Source organism: Talpa occidentalis, unplaced genomic scaffold (genome assembly GCF_014898055.3).
Source record: "Talpa occidentalis isolate TD23 unplaced genomic scaffold, MPIMG_talOcc4v2.1 talOcc4.7, whole genome shotgun sequence".
Lineage (NCBI taxonomy): Eukaryota > Metazoa > Chordata > Mammalia > Eulipotyphla > Talpidae > Talpa > Talpa occidentalis.
The window spans coordinates 33,258,325-33,277,877 of record NW_023605083.1 but is presented as its reverse complement, the minus strand read 5'-3'; the positions used below and the strand labels follow the sequence as shown (position 1 = coordinate 33,277,877).

General features: G+C 37.2%; 1 protein-coding gene, 1 non-coding gene and 1 pseudogene across 2 annotated transcripts in view; all 3 read left to right on the top strand.

The window, feature by feature from the left end:
- PLAA (phospholipase A2 activating protein) overlaps positions 1-19,553 on the top strand; it is a 41,409-nt gene extending 21,856 nt beyond the window's left edge. The window contains exons 8-14 of the mRNA XM_037491474.1: positions 1,875-2,032; positions 2,963-3,182; positions 7,346-7,417; positions 10,162-10,230; positions 13,651-13,752; positions 17,618-17,782; positions 18,825-19,553. Coding sequence (XP_037347371.1) covers positions 1,875-2,032; positions 2,963-3,182; positions 7,346-7,417; positions 10,162-10,230; positions 13,651-13,752; positions 17,618-17,782; positions 18,825-19,390 — 1,352 coding nt within the window. The 3' untranslated portion in view covers positions 19,391-19,553. The remainder of the gene's footprint in view (positions 1-1,874; positions 2,033-2,962; positions 3,183-7,345; positions 7,418-10,161; positions 10,231-13,650; positions 13,753-17,617; positions 17,783-18,824) is intronic.
- Positions 4,960-5,087, top strand: LOC119233143 (small nucleolar RNA SNORA70). Its single transcript, XR_005122295.1, has one exon. It is a non-coding gene; the product is annotated as a small nucleolar RNA SNORA70 (small nucleolar RNA).
- LOC119230402 (mitochondrial fission factor-like) lies at positions 15,624-17,028 on the top strand (annotated as a pseudogene).

Genomic DNA, 19,553 nt, shown 5'->3' with positions numbered 1-19,553 from the left:
TCTGAGAACTGCTGCATTGTTTTTAATATTCCTAGAATTCTTTACAAAAATGTAGTCCTTTCATTACTATGTGTGTGTGTGTGTGTGTGTGTGTGTATAGATGTTCAATTGATATTTAAGTACCTAATGTTTGCCAAGCATTGTCTAAACTTTGGGGAATATAGTAGATAATGAAAGAGACACAAACCCTGTTCTTAAAATTTATGTTCTATAGGGGACAGATAAGTAAATCATAAATAAGTAAATATATAAGTACATCAGGGAATGAAAAGTACCATGGGATAAAAGAACCAGGGGTTGTGGATGTTTTATAATATTTTTTTGTTTAATCAGTAAAATATTTATTGTAGTATTTTCTATACAGCTAAGCAAACCTTAGTAAAAACCCTTAGGTCCAGCTATCTCTACAAATTGTAATGTTTTGGGATATTTATAACAATATCATGAGGTATTTGTTTTATAAACTTAATATAACCATCAGGGAATGTATAATACTTAACACAGCAGTAACTGTTGTAATAGGTAAACCAAAAATCTTAGTAACTTAACACAAGATAATTTTACTTGTATATTTAAAGCTTAGTGGATGGCAGGCCATGCTGGAGCCCTGCCTCTGTGAACTCTATGTTCAGAGTAATTTTGCTCCTCATAGTCAGTTAGGGGCCCAGGCTGATGGAACTCACAATCTTCCACATGTGACTTCCAAGGTTTCCTTGAGTATAGGTAGATATTCAGCTACCTAATAGGGTAAGAAGGGAGGATAGAGGATGACAGAGTAGTTCTAAAACTGGCACTTAATATTGCACCCATCCAAATTTCACTGCCCATTACTCAGTGTATGACATCTAGGATCTGAACAATGTGGTCATGGCTAGTAAGTCTTTGATTAGACAACACTGTCCTATGGAATAGGATGTGAATCTCTGGAGGACAGCCAGCTATCTCTGCCATTGAAACCTTCACTGAAAATGGGACATTTGGGTAAAGTCCTTATGGAAACAGGGGAGCAAATCTTGCCAACATCTTTGTGAAGGGTGTTGTTGGCAGAATAAGCGGCCACTGCAGAGACTCCATGACTGAAGTAGAGTAATGGGATGAAGGGGAGAATCAAGAAGACGAAACCAGAGAAGGTGGTGGGGGCAGATTATAGCTGGCCCTATACACCACACCTAGGACTTAGATTCTAATTCAAGACTAAAATGGAAAGTCAGTGAAGGTTTCTGGCAAAAGAGTGTCAGGAGTTCCTTAAACTTTTCAAATATTCTTCAGTTACCTGAGTCAAATATAGAGTGTAGGGTCCCCAGAATAGGAGTAGGAAGCCATTGAAGCAATCCAACGGAGAAATAGTGGAGACTTCTACTAGACTTGTAAATTTCTGAAAACATGCTTAGTTTTCATTAATATATATTCAATATGTAATGAATCTGTTGATTGCCATGAGATGGTGAGATGAGGAAGTTTTCCAGATATATTTTTGTAAGATAGAGGTGATAGAATTTGCCAAAGAATTGGGATTGGAAGAACAGGGAATCAGATTCCCCTATACATTTTGGCCTGAGCTGGTGAAAAAAATGGAGAGTTATTTACTGAAATAAAAGTGTTGTTAGAAGATACTCAGTAATAAAATTTGTGTTAGGTTTGATGGACCAGCTGCTGGCTAGTAGAATCTTATTTTTAACTTTCTTTTATGTAATAAAGTTCCTGTTACTTTCTTTTTGGTCACTTTTTAGTTAAGTTACATTCTAAAATTTCTCATTTAATAACAATTTATATTAAATCAAAAAAACTATAAAAAAGTTAATGATAAAAAAACTAGATGTTTTTTGAATTTCACTGTGTCATCCACCTTTGATTCTTAAAATTTTTATTTTAAGGTACTAGAGAAGGACAGACTCGTCTGATCAGAGATGGTGAGAAAGTCGAAGCCTATCAGTGGAGTGTTAGCGATAGGAGATGGATAAAAATTGGTGATGTTGTTGGCTCATCTGGTGCTAATCAGCAAACATCTGGAAAAGTTTTATATGAAGGGAAAGTATGTTAACGTCTACTTTCTAATTATCATTATGTTAAAGCATTAGAAAAATTAAAGATTGTCTTTTCTCTTTCCCCCATGCTGATAACATTTTCTTTGGTGTTATGACATTTAAAATTATACTTTGAGGCCTCCATGGTGATGCAGGGGTTAAAGTCTCAGTGCTGTCAAGCTATTGCCAGCCACTGTGGCCAGGGAGCTGATGCACTTATGGTGCAGCAGACCTCTCCTCAGTACATCCGCCTGTTCTGTTTCCCACTGTCTCTGGTGAATCCTCTTACCTCCCACACCTCTGGCCTACACCCCAGCTCTTGTATGCATAAATAAGTAAAATAAATCTTTAAAATTAAAATAAATGAAATTATACTTCAGTGGGGCAATTCTGTCTTTTCCCGGTCTTCAATAAAATTTGTAAGTCTTTTCAAATGGGGAGTATTGCATTTGGATAGACAGAGTAGCCATTAATTGCCCTAGTAGTGAGATACATAAGCTATTCCCAACACATTTTAAGGATTAGGTGCTTCTGTGCCACCTTTTATCTAATGTTTAGTGCTTTACTATATTTAATTTGAGAAGACATGAGAGACCCTGCTGGGCAGTACTTACAATACCAGCATGTTTTGGTAAGTGGGGCATGGTATCATCTGATATGTTTGGCTTTGAGATCAACCAATTGGAAACCTACCTTTGGCCTTAAAATTAATAAGTGTTGTAATCCATCCCTCACCTCCAACCCCAGGGAAACACTTATTTTGTAATACATGCAGATGGTTAATCATTGTATGTCAAGTGGAACATCTTAGCATTGTAGTTTGGACAAAGTTTAAGTAATGTAGCTATTAAAAAAAAATAACGTTTTATCTATGTCATTAAAATATTTGAGCAGATAAGTTAGTAATAATTTATCTCCTTTTTATATTCCTGTTAAAGGAATTTGATTATGTTTTCTCAATTGATGTCAATGAAGGTGGACCATCATATAAATTGCCATATAACATCAGTGATGATCCCTGGTTAACTGCGTATAACTTCTTGCAGAAGAATGATTTAAATCCTATGTTTTTGGATCAAGTGGCTAAATTTATTATTGATAACACAAAAGGTCAAATGTTGGGACTTGGGAACACCAATTTTTCAGATCCGTTTACAGGTAAGTTAAGGTTTATATTCTTATGTACTATAAATGTTGGTTTTTTTTCTTGATGCATTTAAATTCCTGTTATAATTAGCTATTTACATACAAACTGAGACCTACCACAGGTTTTTACTTCTCATTCATTTTTTTTTTCCTTAAAGATCTTGTAACATTTTTTTTCTTTTTTTTAATAATAAATTTTATTTTTGTATTCCCCATACAATTGCAGCCCCCCCATTCTGACCCCAATCCCTCCCCTCCCGCCCCTCACACCCCAAAAAGTGTCTCTGGTTCATAGTTTTTTGTTGATTTTGATTTTCACTTTCTTAGAGTTATTCACTTTCCTGGTCCCTTATTTAAGTTTTCTAGATTCCTGCTATGAGTGAGACTATCCGGTATTTTTTTTTTCTTTTTGGCTTATTTCGCTGAGCATGATCCCTTCCAGCGCCATCCATGTTGCTGCAAATTGCATGTGTTTATCTTTTTTGAATGCTGAGTAATATTCCATGGTATATATGTACCACATCTTCTTGATCCAGTCATCTATTTTTGGGCATTTGGGCTGTTTCCAAAGCTTAGCTATTGTAAATAGTGCTGCTATAAACATAGGGGTGCAGGTGCCCTTTGGAATTGATGTTTCTGTGTCCTTTGGGTAAATACCTAGGAATGGAATTGCTGAATCATATGGAAGCTCTATGTTTAGTAGGTCCAGAAATCTCCACACAGCTCTCCATAGTGGTTGGACCAGTTTGCACTCCCACCAACAGTGCAGAAGAGTTCCTTTTTCTCCACACCCTCGCCAACATTTGTTGTTGCTAGTTTTTTTAATATGTGCCATTCTCACTGGTGTGAGATGGTATCTCATGGTAGTTTTGATTTGCATTTCCCTGATGGCAAGTGATGTTGAACATTTTTTCATATGCCTGTTGGCCATTTGCATTTCCTCTTCAGAGAAGTTTCTTTTTAGCTCTTCTGCCCATTTTTCGACGGGATTATTTTCTTTGTTGTTGTTGAGTCTCATCAGCTCTTTGCAGATTTTTGTGATCAGTCCTTTATCATTAGTGTTGTGTGCAAAAATGTTCTCCCAGTTGGTGGGGTTTCTCTTTGTTTTTGTTATTGTCTCTTTTGCTGTGCAGAAGCTCTTTAATTTGATGTAGTCCCCGCTGTTGAAGATCTTGTAACATTTAATGAACCTCCCTCTATTGGCTTCAAGCTACGAGTACTCAGGCACACACACACTTACACACATACACACTCATCTCTTCTGCTAAAGAATTTGGCTCTTACAATCACAGGCTGCTTTGGGAACTTTCCTTTCCCTAGAACTTCGTTGTAGCCTGATCACACCACATCAACAATAGAGCAGCTCCGGCCTTGTGTTTTGGTAGCATTAACCTGAGTTTCCTCACTGACCAAGATCCACAGTTTATCAAGGTTGACAGGTATAAACTCTAATTTCTTTTTAAGTGGTAATCCCTTTACCACCTTTGCCAAAGCAATGTTGGTGGTGTTTGTCAAAGTTGCTCCTGTGTTGATGCATGCCTTTAGAATCACCATGGCTCTCCATGTGTGGATGGCGTGTTGGTGGCTGAGACAAGAGAGTCACACTTACATTTTTAAGCTCCATGTTATGTAGTAATTTTGTGTTTTACAGAAATAGTTATAAATTGTTATCTTTCAAAAAAGTTATCACACTAAAACTAAATAAAATTAAGAAACTTTAATTCGGTCTTTTGAAATGAAATGTATAAGGTCCTTTATATAGTTATTTCTTTTTAAAGTATCTAATTTGCTGCAGCCAGTTAAGCCTACCTTTCCCCTATGGGGCTTGGTATGCAATGGCTGCAAACATAAGCCTCCTCGGTTGTATATGCAGCCAGTTGCTTGCATGGGTTATCATAAGGGACCTACGAGACAGCCATTTCCAGTGAGCATTTGTGTCTGACCTTATGCTGTCCCCAATCTAAGCTCCAATCTAGGCTCCAGACAGATATGCAGGGTCCCTTTGAAAAGCCACAGGGCACAATAGCCAGCCAAGTAATCATGTCCATGCCCACCAACTTGTAGAACAAGGAGCATGTGATTGAGGCCCTACTCCTGGCCAAATTTAAGCTCTCTCGTTCCTTCAACTCCAGAAGATTCACATCTTTAGGAAAGGGGCTTTACCAAAATTTTAATGCGGATGAAGTTGAAGACATGGTGGCTGAATGCTTATCCCAGATGGCTGTGCGGTTAAATAGATCTCTGATTGTAGTCCCCTGTACAAATGGTGGGCCCTGAGCTCATGAGAGCCTCAGAGCCTCGCCTCCTTTGCTCATGCCCACAAATAAATCCTACCTCTGATCCAGAAATTTTTTTAATATAAAAAATGAAAAAAAATCTCGAGAAATTTTTAAAATAAAATGAAAATATTTTGTTGATTCTGTGTTCACTTGAGGCTAACCTGGTTTGCTATGCAACAAATCTAGGGCTGAATTGTAGGTAGTTTAGTTTATATGTGATTTGTATTTTACACATCCATTTTTTTTTTAAAGATTTATTTATTTATGCATATAAGAGCTGGGGTACAGGCCAGTGATGCAGGGGGTGAGAGGAGTCACCAGAGAGTGGGAAACAGAACAGGCAGACTGACTGAAATACACTGCTGAGGGGAGCAGCGGGTGAGACAGGTGAGGTCTGCTTTGCCATGCGGGTTTCTCTGTTGCCCGCTGGGGATAGAACTCTTGCTGCAGAGGCTGTGGATTGCTTCATAGTGTGGGGCTTAACCCCTCGTGCCATCAGGGAGTCCCCCTACACATCCATTTTTTTAAGTCAATAGTTTGTAACACTATTGAGTGTTTAAAATCCCATGAGTGATCTCATACCAGATCATAAATTATAATCCTAGTAGTAGTGTATTCCGAATCCTGGCTTCTAGGAAATGGATTATAATTTTAGGAGGATTAGCTTGAGTTCTGGGTCCTGAGAACTGATGCCATGATACAGGAGAAATGAATTGTTTATTCTTTTATTAGCTACAGGACCCGGTCTAAAAAAAATTTGAAATTGGCACTTTATTGTTAATGTTTTCCTCTTATCATTTCTGACTCCATCTTTCATGTTCTAGTTCTCTTGTTTTACAAGAATCCTGTGTACTCTTCCTGTCTTAAGTCCATATATACATTGGCCTTTTTCCTTTCACAGATACTTCATGTTCTTAAATTGTCCTGTCCCCTCGTAATCCAAAATACTATTGTTCAATCACATAATAAACCTAATTTCACCTGTTTGTTGACTTAGAATTATCAGTCTTGAGTTACTACTGAACTGTAACTGATGTAAGCCTGCCAATCATTGCACTTTTTTTCTCTGAAGAGGAAAAAAACAAGGTGTTTATTTCTTTTGGTGGAATTTCAGGCTAATGTGTAAGGGAGTGAATAATAATTGCAGAATTATGTGCGTTATTAAAGCAGTTAACTCTAGGTATTGAAAAACTTTGATTTTTTTTTGTTCTTTTGAAACTTGATCACTTTACATTCTTCAGTACATTATTTTGTAGTTGCCTCTGATTATTTCCCTAGAGGTACTAACAAAACATACACAAACCACACATTTGTAAACATATAAATGGAAATCTGTTTGCTTTGTAGCACTTTTTCCCTTTGTAATTCTTTTCTCCAGTAGGTTGTAAGCTTCAGTGGATACAAGCAATTTTGTTCCCTGCTGGATTCCCAGCACTGAATGCACTGTTTGACACATGAATTAATGAACCCAGGGGTTCACTAAAAGATTAACATTGATACCTGCGGTTTTGATTGCAACAGCAACAGCAGGAATTCTAGCGAATCTGTATAGGAACAGGAATTGATTTTGTGTGTGTGTATTATTTAGGTCAGGGGACACCTACAATTTCTCTTTTTATATTTGAATTCCCAGTCATTTTAATATTGGAGTACAGTGACTAAGGTATTATGAAATATTAAAGTTACGAAACAGAACTTGGAGAATCAGAGAAATGTGTTTCATACAAGTCTTTCCAACTATAAGACTTCCTGACTTTAGTTTCTGTTATTTCTGTCATGTGATGGCCTTGCTCTTCTGTTTTTCTCAAAATTTAGAATCTTATAATGTGAGCATTATGCTGTTTATTAAATTCAAAATCTGGCCTACTTCAGCTGTTCCTTTGTTTGCTTACACAGGTGGTGGCAGGTATGTTCCAGGCTCATCATCAGTATCATCTAACACAGTGCCTGCAGCAGATCCTTTTACAGGTAGGCTATAGTTCTTGTGAATATATCTTGCCTCACTAAATGTACAGCATTTTGTGTTTTGTGTTTTAGAGCTTTTTTCCAATAATTGGTAGTTCCCTTAATGTATTTCCAGTTTTGACGGGTTGCCTTTCACTCTAATTTTTGCTTTTTCCTGGAGGAATTTTGTATCTTTCCTCATGACTTTTAAAACATATTATTAGGACTGATCATTTTCTCCAATGATCCCTCCCGAAGAGCAGAATAGTTTTATAAGTGTAGGTTTCAGAGTCAGACAGATCTTGGTTCAAACTCTGGCTCTACCACTTACTTGCTATGAGAAGTTGGCAAGTTGCTTAACCTGTCTGAGCCTATTTTTTTTATCTGTGAAATTAGATATTAGGGGAACTCAGCACCCAAGATACAGCATGAATGCTCTCAGTGGCGAGATGCTATCCATCACAAGCAGAAGGAGCCATGAGACCCTGGTACTGGATGAAGCAATGCAGTCAAGAAGTCTGCCCAGGCATATTTTGCCATAGCGTGGAAGACATTTCACCCATCTACCCTGGATTAATCTTCCTAATCTAAGTTCTTGTCCTTCATGAAGTCCTGGAAGTGTTGGTGTGTCTTTTCAAAGTGACTTTTTTTGCCAAGGTATGCATGTCTCAGAGTCTGCTCTACTGGAAAAAAAAATTGCCAAGCTCGGACCTTAATGCAGCTGAAGAAGTGTTTTCAGAATAGCTTTTGACATATTTTTTATGATGCTGCTGTTGGATCTTCAACCTGAATTCCCAGATAATCTACCAGATTTGGAGAAAAATTCATAGCGTTTTTGGTGTTCATTGACTGGACATACATATACTGTGAGCTCTAAAAGCGACAACGTGCAATCATGTCTAAAGCATAGATTGGATCAGCATGCAACCTGGGTTGGTATCACGAAGTTATGATCATTCTCAGTGATCTTCCTTGCTCCCGTGAATGAATTGGTAACCCTGATGCCAAGAACTGTACCTTGTGCATTGATGACCAGTAAATTAACAGTAGCCAACTATCAAGCTAAATGTGGTAGCACATTGACTATGAAGGGATTCTTTGATGGCATAATACAGTTAGAAAGTATAGTAGGAATCTGAAGAGTGATGACTTTGATGGTGATGCCCTAAAACTTAAAACAACAGAGTTCTGAGTCTCACTGGTGACTTTTTTTGGAACAGAAAGAACACACCGAGCTTCAAACAATACCAGCAACATTAGAGAACTCTTGGAACTATCCTGATGGCCAGCACATCTTCCTATTGCCCGATGTCAGTAATTCAGAATATGTAATGACTTATGGAGATATGCAAGATAGCATACTAAATGCTATTTTAAATAACTGAGACAGACTATTATAAGCACCTCCATTTTAAGATATGAAAATTAAATGGTATAATACATGTAAAGTGTTTAGCAAATGCTTAGAATATATTTAAGCCCTCAATACATGTTATTACTGTTGATGTTATTCCCCCAACTTTACCTGCAGCACTGGGTCCAAAAAAGTTTCTCCACTTGGTTTACATCTTCAGGTCAACCTTAATCTTAATTCTTTCTGCTTTTCCTTACTTATGTGGTTCTCAAATGTCTAATGCCAGTTAGACTCTTTGGGGTGTGTGTTTAACTTACTCATCACACCATCTTACTCATAAAATTTTGATATACTATGTTAGTAAAGAAGTTAAAACACTCATGCCCTGATCCTCATTCATTCTGATGAAATGATCTTGGGTGTGGTTTGCTGTTAGGTAGCTTTTAAAATGTCCTACAGGTTTCTAAGGTGAAGCCAGTTTAGAGAACCATTGAGTTACTATAACCCAGGGAATCTACATGTTGAACAGGTAACTCTCATTGGGGTGATCAAAGATCCATTTAGAAAAGTGTTGGACTATACTCTGGACATGGCAAGTTATTCAACCTTCCTCTTGTAAAATATTATGTATAGTAATGGGTATCAAATATGTAAATGATTTTGTGCATTTGAGATGCTTAGTGTACTAGCTGGCAGATAGTAAAAGCTCAGAAAGTCTAAGTATTCTGTGTCCTACCTTATTTTAATTAATCCTGTTTACATTTGTGGCTTTTGTTTACTTTTTCTTCATCTGTTAATCCTGTTCTACCAACTCCTAGATTCTAAACTTGGGCTAGAATAATAGCTCATCTTTCTTCTGCCCACATAGGCTTATCCAGGGCTCTGAACATCTTCAAATCCTGGTGACTTTCTGCACTTGTTTTTCATGTTCCTTCCTTTTCATTGTCAATGAGATAGCCACAAAAATAATCTCAAGTATGAGACTAAGCTATTGTTGTAGCATCCCAAAACTCTATAGTCTCATTTCTGCTAGTTTTATGTGCCACTATTCCTGTTTATTTTAATAGAATGGTGTTCATATCTTAATATGAACACCTTTCAGCGTGTCACCAATCCCGATTTTTTTATCATTCATGAAACTTCTATAATTATGATGTATAAAGTCTCTAATGTTTATTTTGTAACTTGAGAATTCCTTTTCTATAATTCTGACATTAGGCACTGTAAGTTGTAGGCACTATTTTAAGCATTTTCATGTATTAAATGTACAGCCTACCACATATATAAAGATGCCATTCTGAAGTATGACTAATAATGAAAATAAGTTCCGTGTAAAGAATAAGCAGTTTGACCTTTGTATTGAACTTTATAATTTGTAGTTACCTTTCTTATTAGGATTATTATTGCATTTTAGGTGGTGGTCGTTATGTGCCAGGTTCTGCAAGTATGGGAACTGCCATGACTGGAGTTGATCCATTTACAGGTAAACATTTCTCCCCTCCCTCCCTCTTTGTGAAACTTTCATTTCATGAAAGACTAAGAAATAGGTGTCCTTATCATGCAGGAGAATGTTTTGTGTAGTAAATCAAGACCAAACTTCTTGGCTTGGCTTTTAGAGTAGTCTCAGAATTGTGTCATCACTGCACATTAAAGTTATCTGGGGAGTTTTAAAAAGTACTCAGGGCCTCTCTGGTGGTGCAAGGAGTTAAGTCTTAGCACAGTGAAGCTATCAGCAGCCACTGCAGCGTGAGTTCAAGTTCGGTCTCCGGCCAGGGAACTAACCCACATGGTGCAGCAGACCTCTCCTATCACACCCACTGCTCCCCTCAGCAGTGTATTTCAGTAGATCTGCCTGTTCTGCTCCCCACTCTGTCTCTGGTGCATCTTCTCTCTCTCTCTCTCTCTCTTTCTCTCTCTCTCTCTCTCTGGTGCATCTTCTCTCTCTCTCTCTCTCTCTCTCTCTCTCTCTCTCTCTCTCTCTCTCTCTCTCACACACACACACACACACACACAACACACACACACACACCCTCCTCTCTCAGCCTATACCCCAGTTCTTAGATGCATAAATAAAATCAATCTTTAAAAAATAAAAAAAGTACACAGTCTGATCCCCAGAGACGTTCACTTGGTCTAATACTGCTCTGGACTGATGCCGTGGCAAGGCTGCTTTTATAATCTAATGTGATTCTGCTATGTAGCCAGGATTAAAAACTGCTGTTCAGTCTACCTCAATAAGGCTGGTTTCCTCACTGCCCTTAAAAAATCTGAGTTTATTCAGTGTTTCCCATTTCATTCTTAGTTTGTTGAAAATATTATTCACTATGTTATACATTGTTCTTTTTAAGATTTAGAAAGGAATTTTCGTTAATCATTTAACCCTGGAATATTTAATATCCTTCTCCTAATTTTTTTTTATCCTTAGTATCTAACCTAGAGTCTGACATATCTTGTTCATCATTGTTAAATATATACAGTCATTTTTTTTCTTTGTATTGTCTGCCAGGAAAATGCAGAGATAAATTGGTTCACCTCTTGCAAGTTTCACAGAACCTCTCCGCAGATATTTTTCCTAACTTAATGGTATTTTCTATGGTATACACACACACAGACATAGAATATATATGTTATTGAACATAATAAAAGAAATAAAACTGCCACTCTATTTTGGTATGTGATTTTTATAAGCTAGTTTTTCATTGCAAAAGTAACATTGGCTGGGCCTCCCAGGTGGCGCAGCGGTTGAGCGCTGGGTTGCGAAGCTGCCCGCGGCCTCTGCGGCGCCGGTTCGATCCCCGGCTGCTCCCCGGCCACCGAAGGAGGGTCCCACATGGCGCGCAGACCTCTCCTGCCGCCCGCTGCTCCCCTCAGCAGTGTACTTCGGTCCTTCTGCCTGCTCTGCTCCCCGCTCTGGCTCTGGTGAATTCTCTCGCCCTCCCGGCTTCTGACTGTACCCAGTGCATGTATAAACCAAACAAACAAACAAATAGATAAATAAGACATGCCTCTAGAAAATAAAAAAAAAAAAAAAAAAAACAAAAGTAACATTGGCTGGCAGTATTGAAGTATAACATTGTAATTAAGATTAAGGACTCAGGCCGTGGGAATGTTTAAATGCAAATCTCAATTCCATTACTCTATCTGTTTGAACTTGAGCAATGATTTTGTTTCGGTGCCTGTGCTTTTTCTCATTTGTAAAATGAGATAATACCTACCTCCTGGAGTTAAGCACTTAAAACTATAATTAATATATGTATATGTATCACTTTATACAAAATAAGCTTGTAGTAATCATTAGCTGTACCATTTTCCAGAAGTTACAGTATTTAACAGTTGGGTATATATAATGGATCTTTGGATACTTTAGTCTAAGCTATTGTCATCTCTCACTTAGACTAATGGAAGAGCAGCCTCCAAGTTGGTCTCTCTATGGTCTGTACCTCAGCTAGCAAAATTTTTACAGGATAACATACCTTATACCCCTCCCTTGCTTAAAATCTTTAAAGATTTCCCACTGGACATTTTCTCTGCCTTGTATCACTTTCCCCTCTGCTTTTTCTCCCCATCCAGCTTTCTGGCCTGAATCAATTTCTTGAGAATACCATGTTATTTTATGAGTTTTGTACATGCTATTCTCTTTTGGAATACTCTTATCCTTTGCTTTGTTGTTTAGACCACAAATTACTGTTTGTTTTCCCCGTTCCTTTTTCTTTTTTCTTTGATTTTGCAATATAGTATTTATTAGATGAATTCAGTGAAACTGCTCTGGACACTCAGATCTGCTCTTGATTAGATCACTGACTCAAGCATATGTTCTCATTGCACCCTCTATTTTTCCTTTAAAGAACTTTTTGATGTACTTAGTCTTTTGAGTGATAACTGATTTGTATTCTCCTATTACTATAACTGTATCAGGTACTAGAATAACTTTATTCAGATTTGTTTGTGATCTTATAACATTGGTGAGGAAAAAAACAACCAGAATTGACTAAAACAATGTCATTCCAGTATGCAGTATTAAGGGAGGACATACTTACCTGTATACTCTAATGATTAAGAGTGCAAGCAGTGTCTATACAGCTTGTATTGCATGCTTTATAAAGCAGACAGAATTAATTTTATGCATTTATGTCATTCATCTTTTTCTGTGTTTTTTATCTGTTATACTTAGGAATTTAAAATATATTATTCAAATACCTGCAAAATAATTTTACATTGGGGCAAAAATTAAATATAAAGTTTTGAAATGTAAGTAAGGTATAAATTAGATTTAAATTAAACTTTAGCTTAAGTCTCTTAGTCCACTGAGTACTGTAGAATTTTCATCCTGTGCCAGTTTTTTTTGTTCATTATCAGATAGTAAGTTTCTATTACTGTAATAGGTACTTAAGAAGTAGAAATGTTATAAAAGACTTAGAACCATGATTCTTCAGGGACATGTAACTTGAGGGAATTTATTAGAATGATTCAGAGAATGTGACAGTGCTGTCTACATAGATGGAATAAGCAATAAGAGACATGAGAAGATCATAAGAGATCAATATGCCATAGAGAAGACTGGAATAGGAAGTTTTATAATTGTTTTGTATTCTTTCTTCTCTTAAAAATGTCTAATATAGATTTAGTCTTAAATTTATCAGAGAAGTAAAAAATGTCAAATGGGAAAAATGTTGGTTTACATTTAACCTCCCATTCCAAAAACTGTTTTCTACATCAACAAATACAAATAGTATACAAATTCTTATAAATATTTTTTCTTTTTTGTTGAGATTGCTTCATTATTTTATTGCATGAACTAAGTAGTCGTTATATACTTCAGTACTGAAAACCAAGTCATGAAATTTTTAAGATCTCATTTTTGACCACTTGTTATGATTTTCATTATTTTCTGTTCTATAAATAGGGAATAGTGCCTACCGATCAGCTGCATCTAAAACAGTGAATATTTATTTCCCTAAAAAAGAAGCTGTTACTTTTGACCAAGCAAACCCTACGCAAATATTAGGTAAGTGTATTTTAAATAATTAGTTTTCTCACATTTCCACAGACCCTTTGAGAAGCTTACAACTGTGCTGGGGACTGGGTGTTTATGATAGACTCTTCTATTGTGGTATTACATAGCTGTGTCAACTACAAAGACACGGCAACATACTTATAAAAACTAATGGACACTAATAAAGGATGTGAGACTTAGGAGGGGGGAGGCGAAAAGGGGGAAAAGGGTAGCAGTGGGGAAAAAATATAGCTATGTTTTGCATTTCAAATGTAAGTGAAAGAGGATTAAAAATTTTTTTTTTCACCCTGGAGAACTGTGTTCTTCCACCAGAAAATATACATTGTTGGTTTTCTCCCATGTTGTGATGTTGGCCATCTATGAAAGTCATTTGTGCTGGTATTACAGAGCAGGGTAAGTTCATTGAGGACATGAGTAGAACGAGGGCATACCTCACAGGATTCAGAAGTGCATGACCTGCCAGGGAGGATAAGAACCTTGTTGAACCAGACAATAGAGTCAAGGGCAAGAGCTCAGAGGACCTGGTTGAAGAGACTCCAGAACCTGGACATTAATCTTGAAGGGATGATGACTGTTATTCCTCCCCAGAAAGAGCAGAGATAGTTCTTAGGTCAATCAACTCTGACATTATAGACAGCATAAAGTCCAGCTATACTCACCTGGGTCAAGATTTTATGGCAAAATTAGGATCTCCTCACTAGTTCAGGGCTGTTTTCTTGTCTCGTAGGGGGCAAGGTGACCACATAAGGAGCTCGCAGAGCTGCTAGAATTTGGGCTGTGCCAGAACCCTGACCTGCTGTGGTCTGGTAGGACTCACTTAGGAAGGGAAAAGCCAGGGGTCTCCAGTTCAGATACTTGTGCTAATTTCCTTGTAGTCCATGACTTCTGCCTCTGGACCTTTTACTCTTTCCTGCCTAAAGCAGTCTTTCCCTTTTCTACCTACTTGAATCCTTAAACTCCTGTGCATCCCTCAGGTCTTTAAAAAAAAAAAAAAAAAGAAATGATCTAAGACTACTACTAGTTCTGTTGACCACAAAAATACATTGAGAATTAATTGAGATATGATAGCACTCATATTGGAATATAAGATGGGTTTTTTTGGTCATTGTTATCCTTCATACTATTCTATAATAATAACCCATAGGTGTGTACTTATTTGCTTTATTTTGAATAAATCGAGAAGTATATGTACACTTTTAGTAAACAACATTTTTCAACTCTTGTTACAAATCTGCAGTCTTTTGCTTTTTGCATTTTTTGAATACTCGTTGCTTTCAGTAATGATTGATAAAAATTTATAAATTTGGACAGTTAATTTTGTATGTTTTTTTTTAAAGTTTTATTTGGACAGTTTATTTTTTTTTAAGCCTTTTGTGATGGGAATTGAGCTTTTTTCCCTTTGAGATAAAGATTTTTGAGATAACAGTTGTTAGATGACTTAGAGTAGCACAATGATGATGGGGATGCTGATACTGAAGTGGGGTGTGAAGGGTTTGAAAGAAACTATTTCATAAAATGTGAATATGCTGGGAATTAATTTCCATTAAATCTTTCTTAAAGTGATATCAAATGTGCATATGGAACTAAGTTAATATAGACATTTAAGAGATTATTTCATTAACATAAGCAGAAGTTGACATAGTTTGCTAGAAGTTGTTACAAATTTTTTTTCTCCTTAGAAGATAGGGAATTGACTCATACTTGGGTATGTATGACATGATACTCTTTTGAAAACCATTCATGATTACAAATATGATATACTTTAAAAATTTATTCAAAGCAGGGGCCACTCCAGCCGGTGCTTTGCCTGGGTGCCTCCATGTGCTCGGCCAGTGGCCTCTGAGAGCGCTGACCCGAGCGCCCCGGGAGCCGGCGGGCGGTGGCCCTCGCCGGGGACCCTCCAGCGGTCCCCGGGGACAAAAGTGGCTCTAAATCCACCAAATACACATTGAAGCACGAAAGGATTTAATATGAGGAACAGAAGCATATAGTACCAAATTGTAAGCAATACTTGGAACACATTTAGTGAGTGGGGCAGCTTTTCCTTCTCCCACTGCTGCTGAGATGGTGGAAATTAGTCAAATTCAATATGAAATGGAATACTCTGAAGGTATTAGTCAGCGAATGAGGGTACCAGAAAAATTAAAGGTAGCACCACCAAATGCTGACCTGAAACAAGGATTCCAACAAGGGGTTCCAAATGCTAGTGTGATTATGCAGGTTCCAGAGAGGATTGTTATAGCAGGAAATAATGAAGACATTCCATTTTCACGACCAGCGGATCTTGACCTTATTCAGTCAACCCCCTTTACAACCCCAGCACTAAAAACACCACCTTATATACTTACGCTGAGTGAAAGACCACTAGATTTTCTGGATTTAGAAAGACCTCCTCCAGCCCCTCAAAATGAAGAAATCCATGCAGTTGGCAAGCTAAAAAGAGAGTGCTCTATGAGTGAAAATGCTGTTCGCCAAAATGGACAGCAGGTCAGATCTGATTCCATGGCTTACCAGCAGATCTTGGATGTGCTGGATGAAAATCGCAGTGTGAGAAGACAAAATGAAATACGTTTGGAAAGACCTGAGTTGCGGGGTGGGTCTGCTGCTGCCACTTCTAATCCTCATCATGACAATGCAGGTATGGCATTTCAAATATAGATGCAACAAGTGAAACAACTTCAGATGACATGACTGTTCTAGATGCAGCTTCGTTAAGACGACAGATAATCAAACTTAATAGACATCTACAACTTCTAGAAGAGGAGAACAAAGAACGTGCTAAAAGAGAAATGGTCATGTATTCAATTACTGTAGCATTCTGGCTGCTTAATAGCTAGCTCTGGTTTCACCGCTAGAGGTAACCTCAGCTCTCAAAAACATTGTCTCAACAGCTGGAAGTATAAAGAATTTGCAAACTTTAAAAAAAAAAAAAAAGAAGGACTTATGCTCAGTGAAATAAGCCAGAAGGAAAAAGAAAAATATCGGATGGTTTCACTTATAACAGGAATATAGGGGAACCAAATAAGACATCGGTATAAAAAATTAATAATAACAGTGCAGAACACAACGAAGCAAAAAAGGACAAGTATAAGCCAGAGTCATACTTTGGGGGAGGAGGAGGGAGAGGGATCAGAGGGATGGAGAGCGGAGCACAGGGGACTGTGGTGATGGTGCATCGGTGCCTTGGGGAAGGAAATTCTATGAGGACTCAATCTGAGGGGGTGAGGGGAAGCAAATATTGTCTTAAAAATTTTTTTAAAAATGATAAATGTTAAAATAAAAATTAATAAAATAAAAATTTATTCAAAGCAAAAGGCTTCAGAAGACCTTAGTAACAGGTTAAATAAAAATCTTTTTGCTTCCTACACTATGCTCAGCTTAAAAATACGAACAGAGCTGCTTATTTTATTGGCTTTGATTATTGCTATAAAAAGTCTTACTTCCAGGGGCCTCCCTGGTGGCGCAAGGGGTTTAGAGGCAGCCTACGAAGCTGTCTGCAGCCACTGCAGCATGTGTTCGATCCCTGGCCAGGGAGCAACCCACATGGCACAACAGACCTCTCCTGACTCACCCACTGCTCCCCTCAGCAGTGTATTTCGGGTAGTCTGCCTGTTCTGTTCCCCACTCTGTCCCTGGTGAATCCTTTCACCCCCCTCCCACACACACACACACACACACACTCACTTCTGGCCTATACCCCAGTTCTTGTATGCATAAATCTAAAGAAAAATAAATTTTTAAAAAGATCATTAAAAAAAGTCTTACTTCCCATGATATATAGGGAATACTTTTATAGAATATTTTGGTGTTCTATCTGGCTAATTGATAATTTTGAAGATTTGGTTTTTGGTTCTAGGTAAACTGAAGGAGCTCAATGGGACTGCACCAGAAGAAAAGAAGTTAACTGAGGATGATCTGATACTTCTGGAAAAGATATTATCTCTAATATGTAATAGTTCTTCAGAGAAACCCACAGCCCAGCAACTTCAGATTTTGTGGAAAGCTATTAAATGGCCTGAAGGTACAGATACACGTTTTAAAATGTAACTTGAAAGTGTCTTTTTGTATTTCTATCAGTATTTCTGGTGTTTTTTGTACTAAATGAAAGCAAAATGGGTACTGAAATTCATTGTAAAAACCCTCACAAAAAGCATTCACTCTGTATTTTGAAGTCTTGATTTGGTCACATGCTTTATGAGAATGTGAAAGTAATGTGTATTGATCCCCATACTTATGTCATTTTGTATACAGTTTCAGAGTATTTGTAGATCCTCATGCAAACCATGCAAGAAATTCTGGTCTTTTAAGCTGGGCTATAAATGTTTGCTATATGTTTTTTCATGTTGCTAATTCACTTAAATCTTGTAATTCCAAGTTTTCCTTTTCCCTATTAATTTTTCATGCTGTTGATTTGTTGGACAAAAGAAGCCATTTGTCCTATAAATGTTCCATACTGTGGACTTGGCTGAACACTTTAATATATTTCTCTATCTCTGTAGCTTCTGCTGTAGAGATAATTCAAGTCTATACATATAGAATACACATATTAGATTCTATATATAATTAGATTCTGGTACGAGTTTTGTTTTTTGAGTGACTTTCCTTTCTTGGTGATGGTGTCTACCCACTTACTTCCTTGAATATAAAGCTTTCCACCAACCTCTAAGTATCCTATTAGCATTTGTAAACTGAAATTCTATAGTTAACCTTCCTTTATTCAATTCTTTGGTCTTGCTATAGGATTTTTGAAAGCAAAGTCCCATTCCCATTTGTTCCACAAGGACTTGTTAAATATGTGTTGTGTGTCAGCCCAGTACAGTTTACCTTATTTTTAAGCATATATGATGGTTTAGCAATACATCAATCCTTATAAATAAGAAAAATTAGTACAACTATCAGGAAAAAAAATGCATTTCATAAGGCAAGCACATGATTTTTAACATTTTTATAAATGATTATGTTAATTTTGTGACAAGAACATGAAATTTTAAAAACTGAGTATTGCATTTGTCATTGGAATTTTTTGGTGTTACATAACATTAACGACTTTCTCTTTTTAATAGATATTGTCTTTCCTGCACTTGACATTCTTCGGTTGTCGATTAAACATCCCAGTGTAAATGAGAACTTCTGCAATGAAAAGGAAGGAGCTCAGTTCAGCAGTCATCTTATCAGTCTTCTGAATCCTAAAGGAAGGCCAGCAAACCAGCTGCTTGCTCTCAGGACTTTTTGCAATTGTTTTCTTGGCCAGGCAGGACAAAAGCTCATGATGTCTCAGAGAGAATCACTAATGTCCCATGCAATAGAACTGAAATCAGGGAGCAATAAGAACATTCACATTGCTCTGGCTACATTAACCCTGAACTATTCTGTTTGTTTTCATAAAGACCATAACATTGAAGGGAAAGCTCAGTGCTTGTCAGTAATTAGCACAATCTTAGAAGTTGTACAAGACCTAGAAGCCACTTTTAGACTTCTTGTGGCTCTTGGGACACTTATCAGTGACGATTCAAATGCTGTACAATTAGCCAAGTCTTTAGGCGTTGATTCTCAAATAAAAAAGTATGCTTCAGTATCAGAACCAGCTAAAGTAAGTGAATGCTGTAGACTTATCTTAAATTTACTGTAACAGTGGGGAATGGGGACTGAGATTTTAAATTGATTAGTGTTTTTTTCCTCACATTTTACATGACTGATTGCAGATGATAAAGAATGCTGTGGATTAAGTAAAATTTCAGATCTTGTAAAGTGGGGGAGGGAAGGGAAACTGAAGAAATAAAATTTTTGCACTG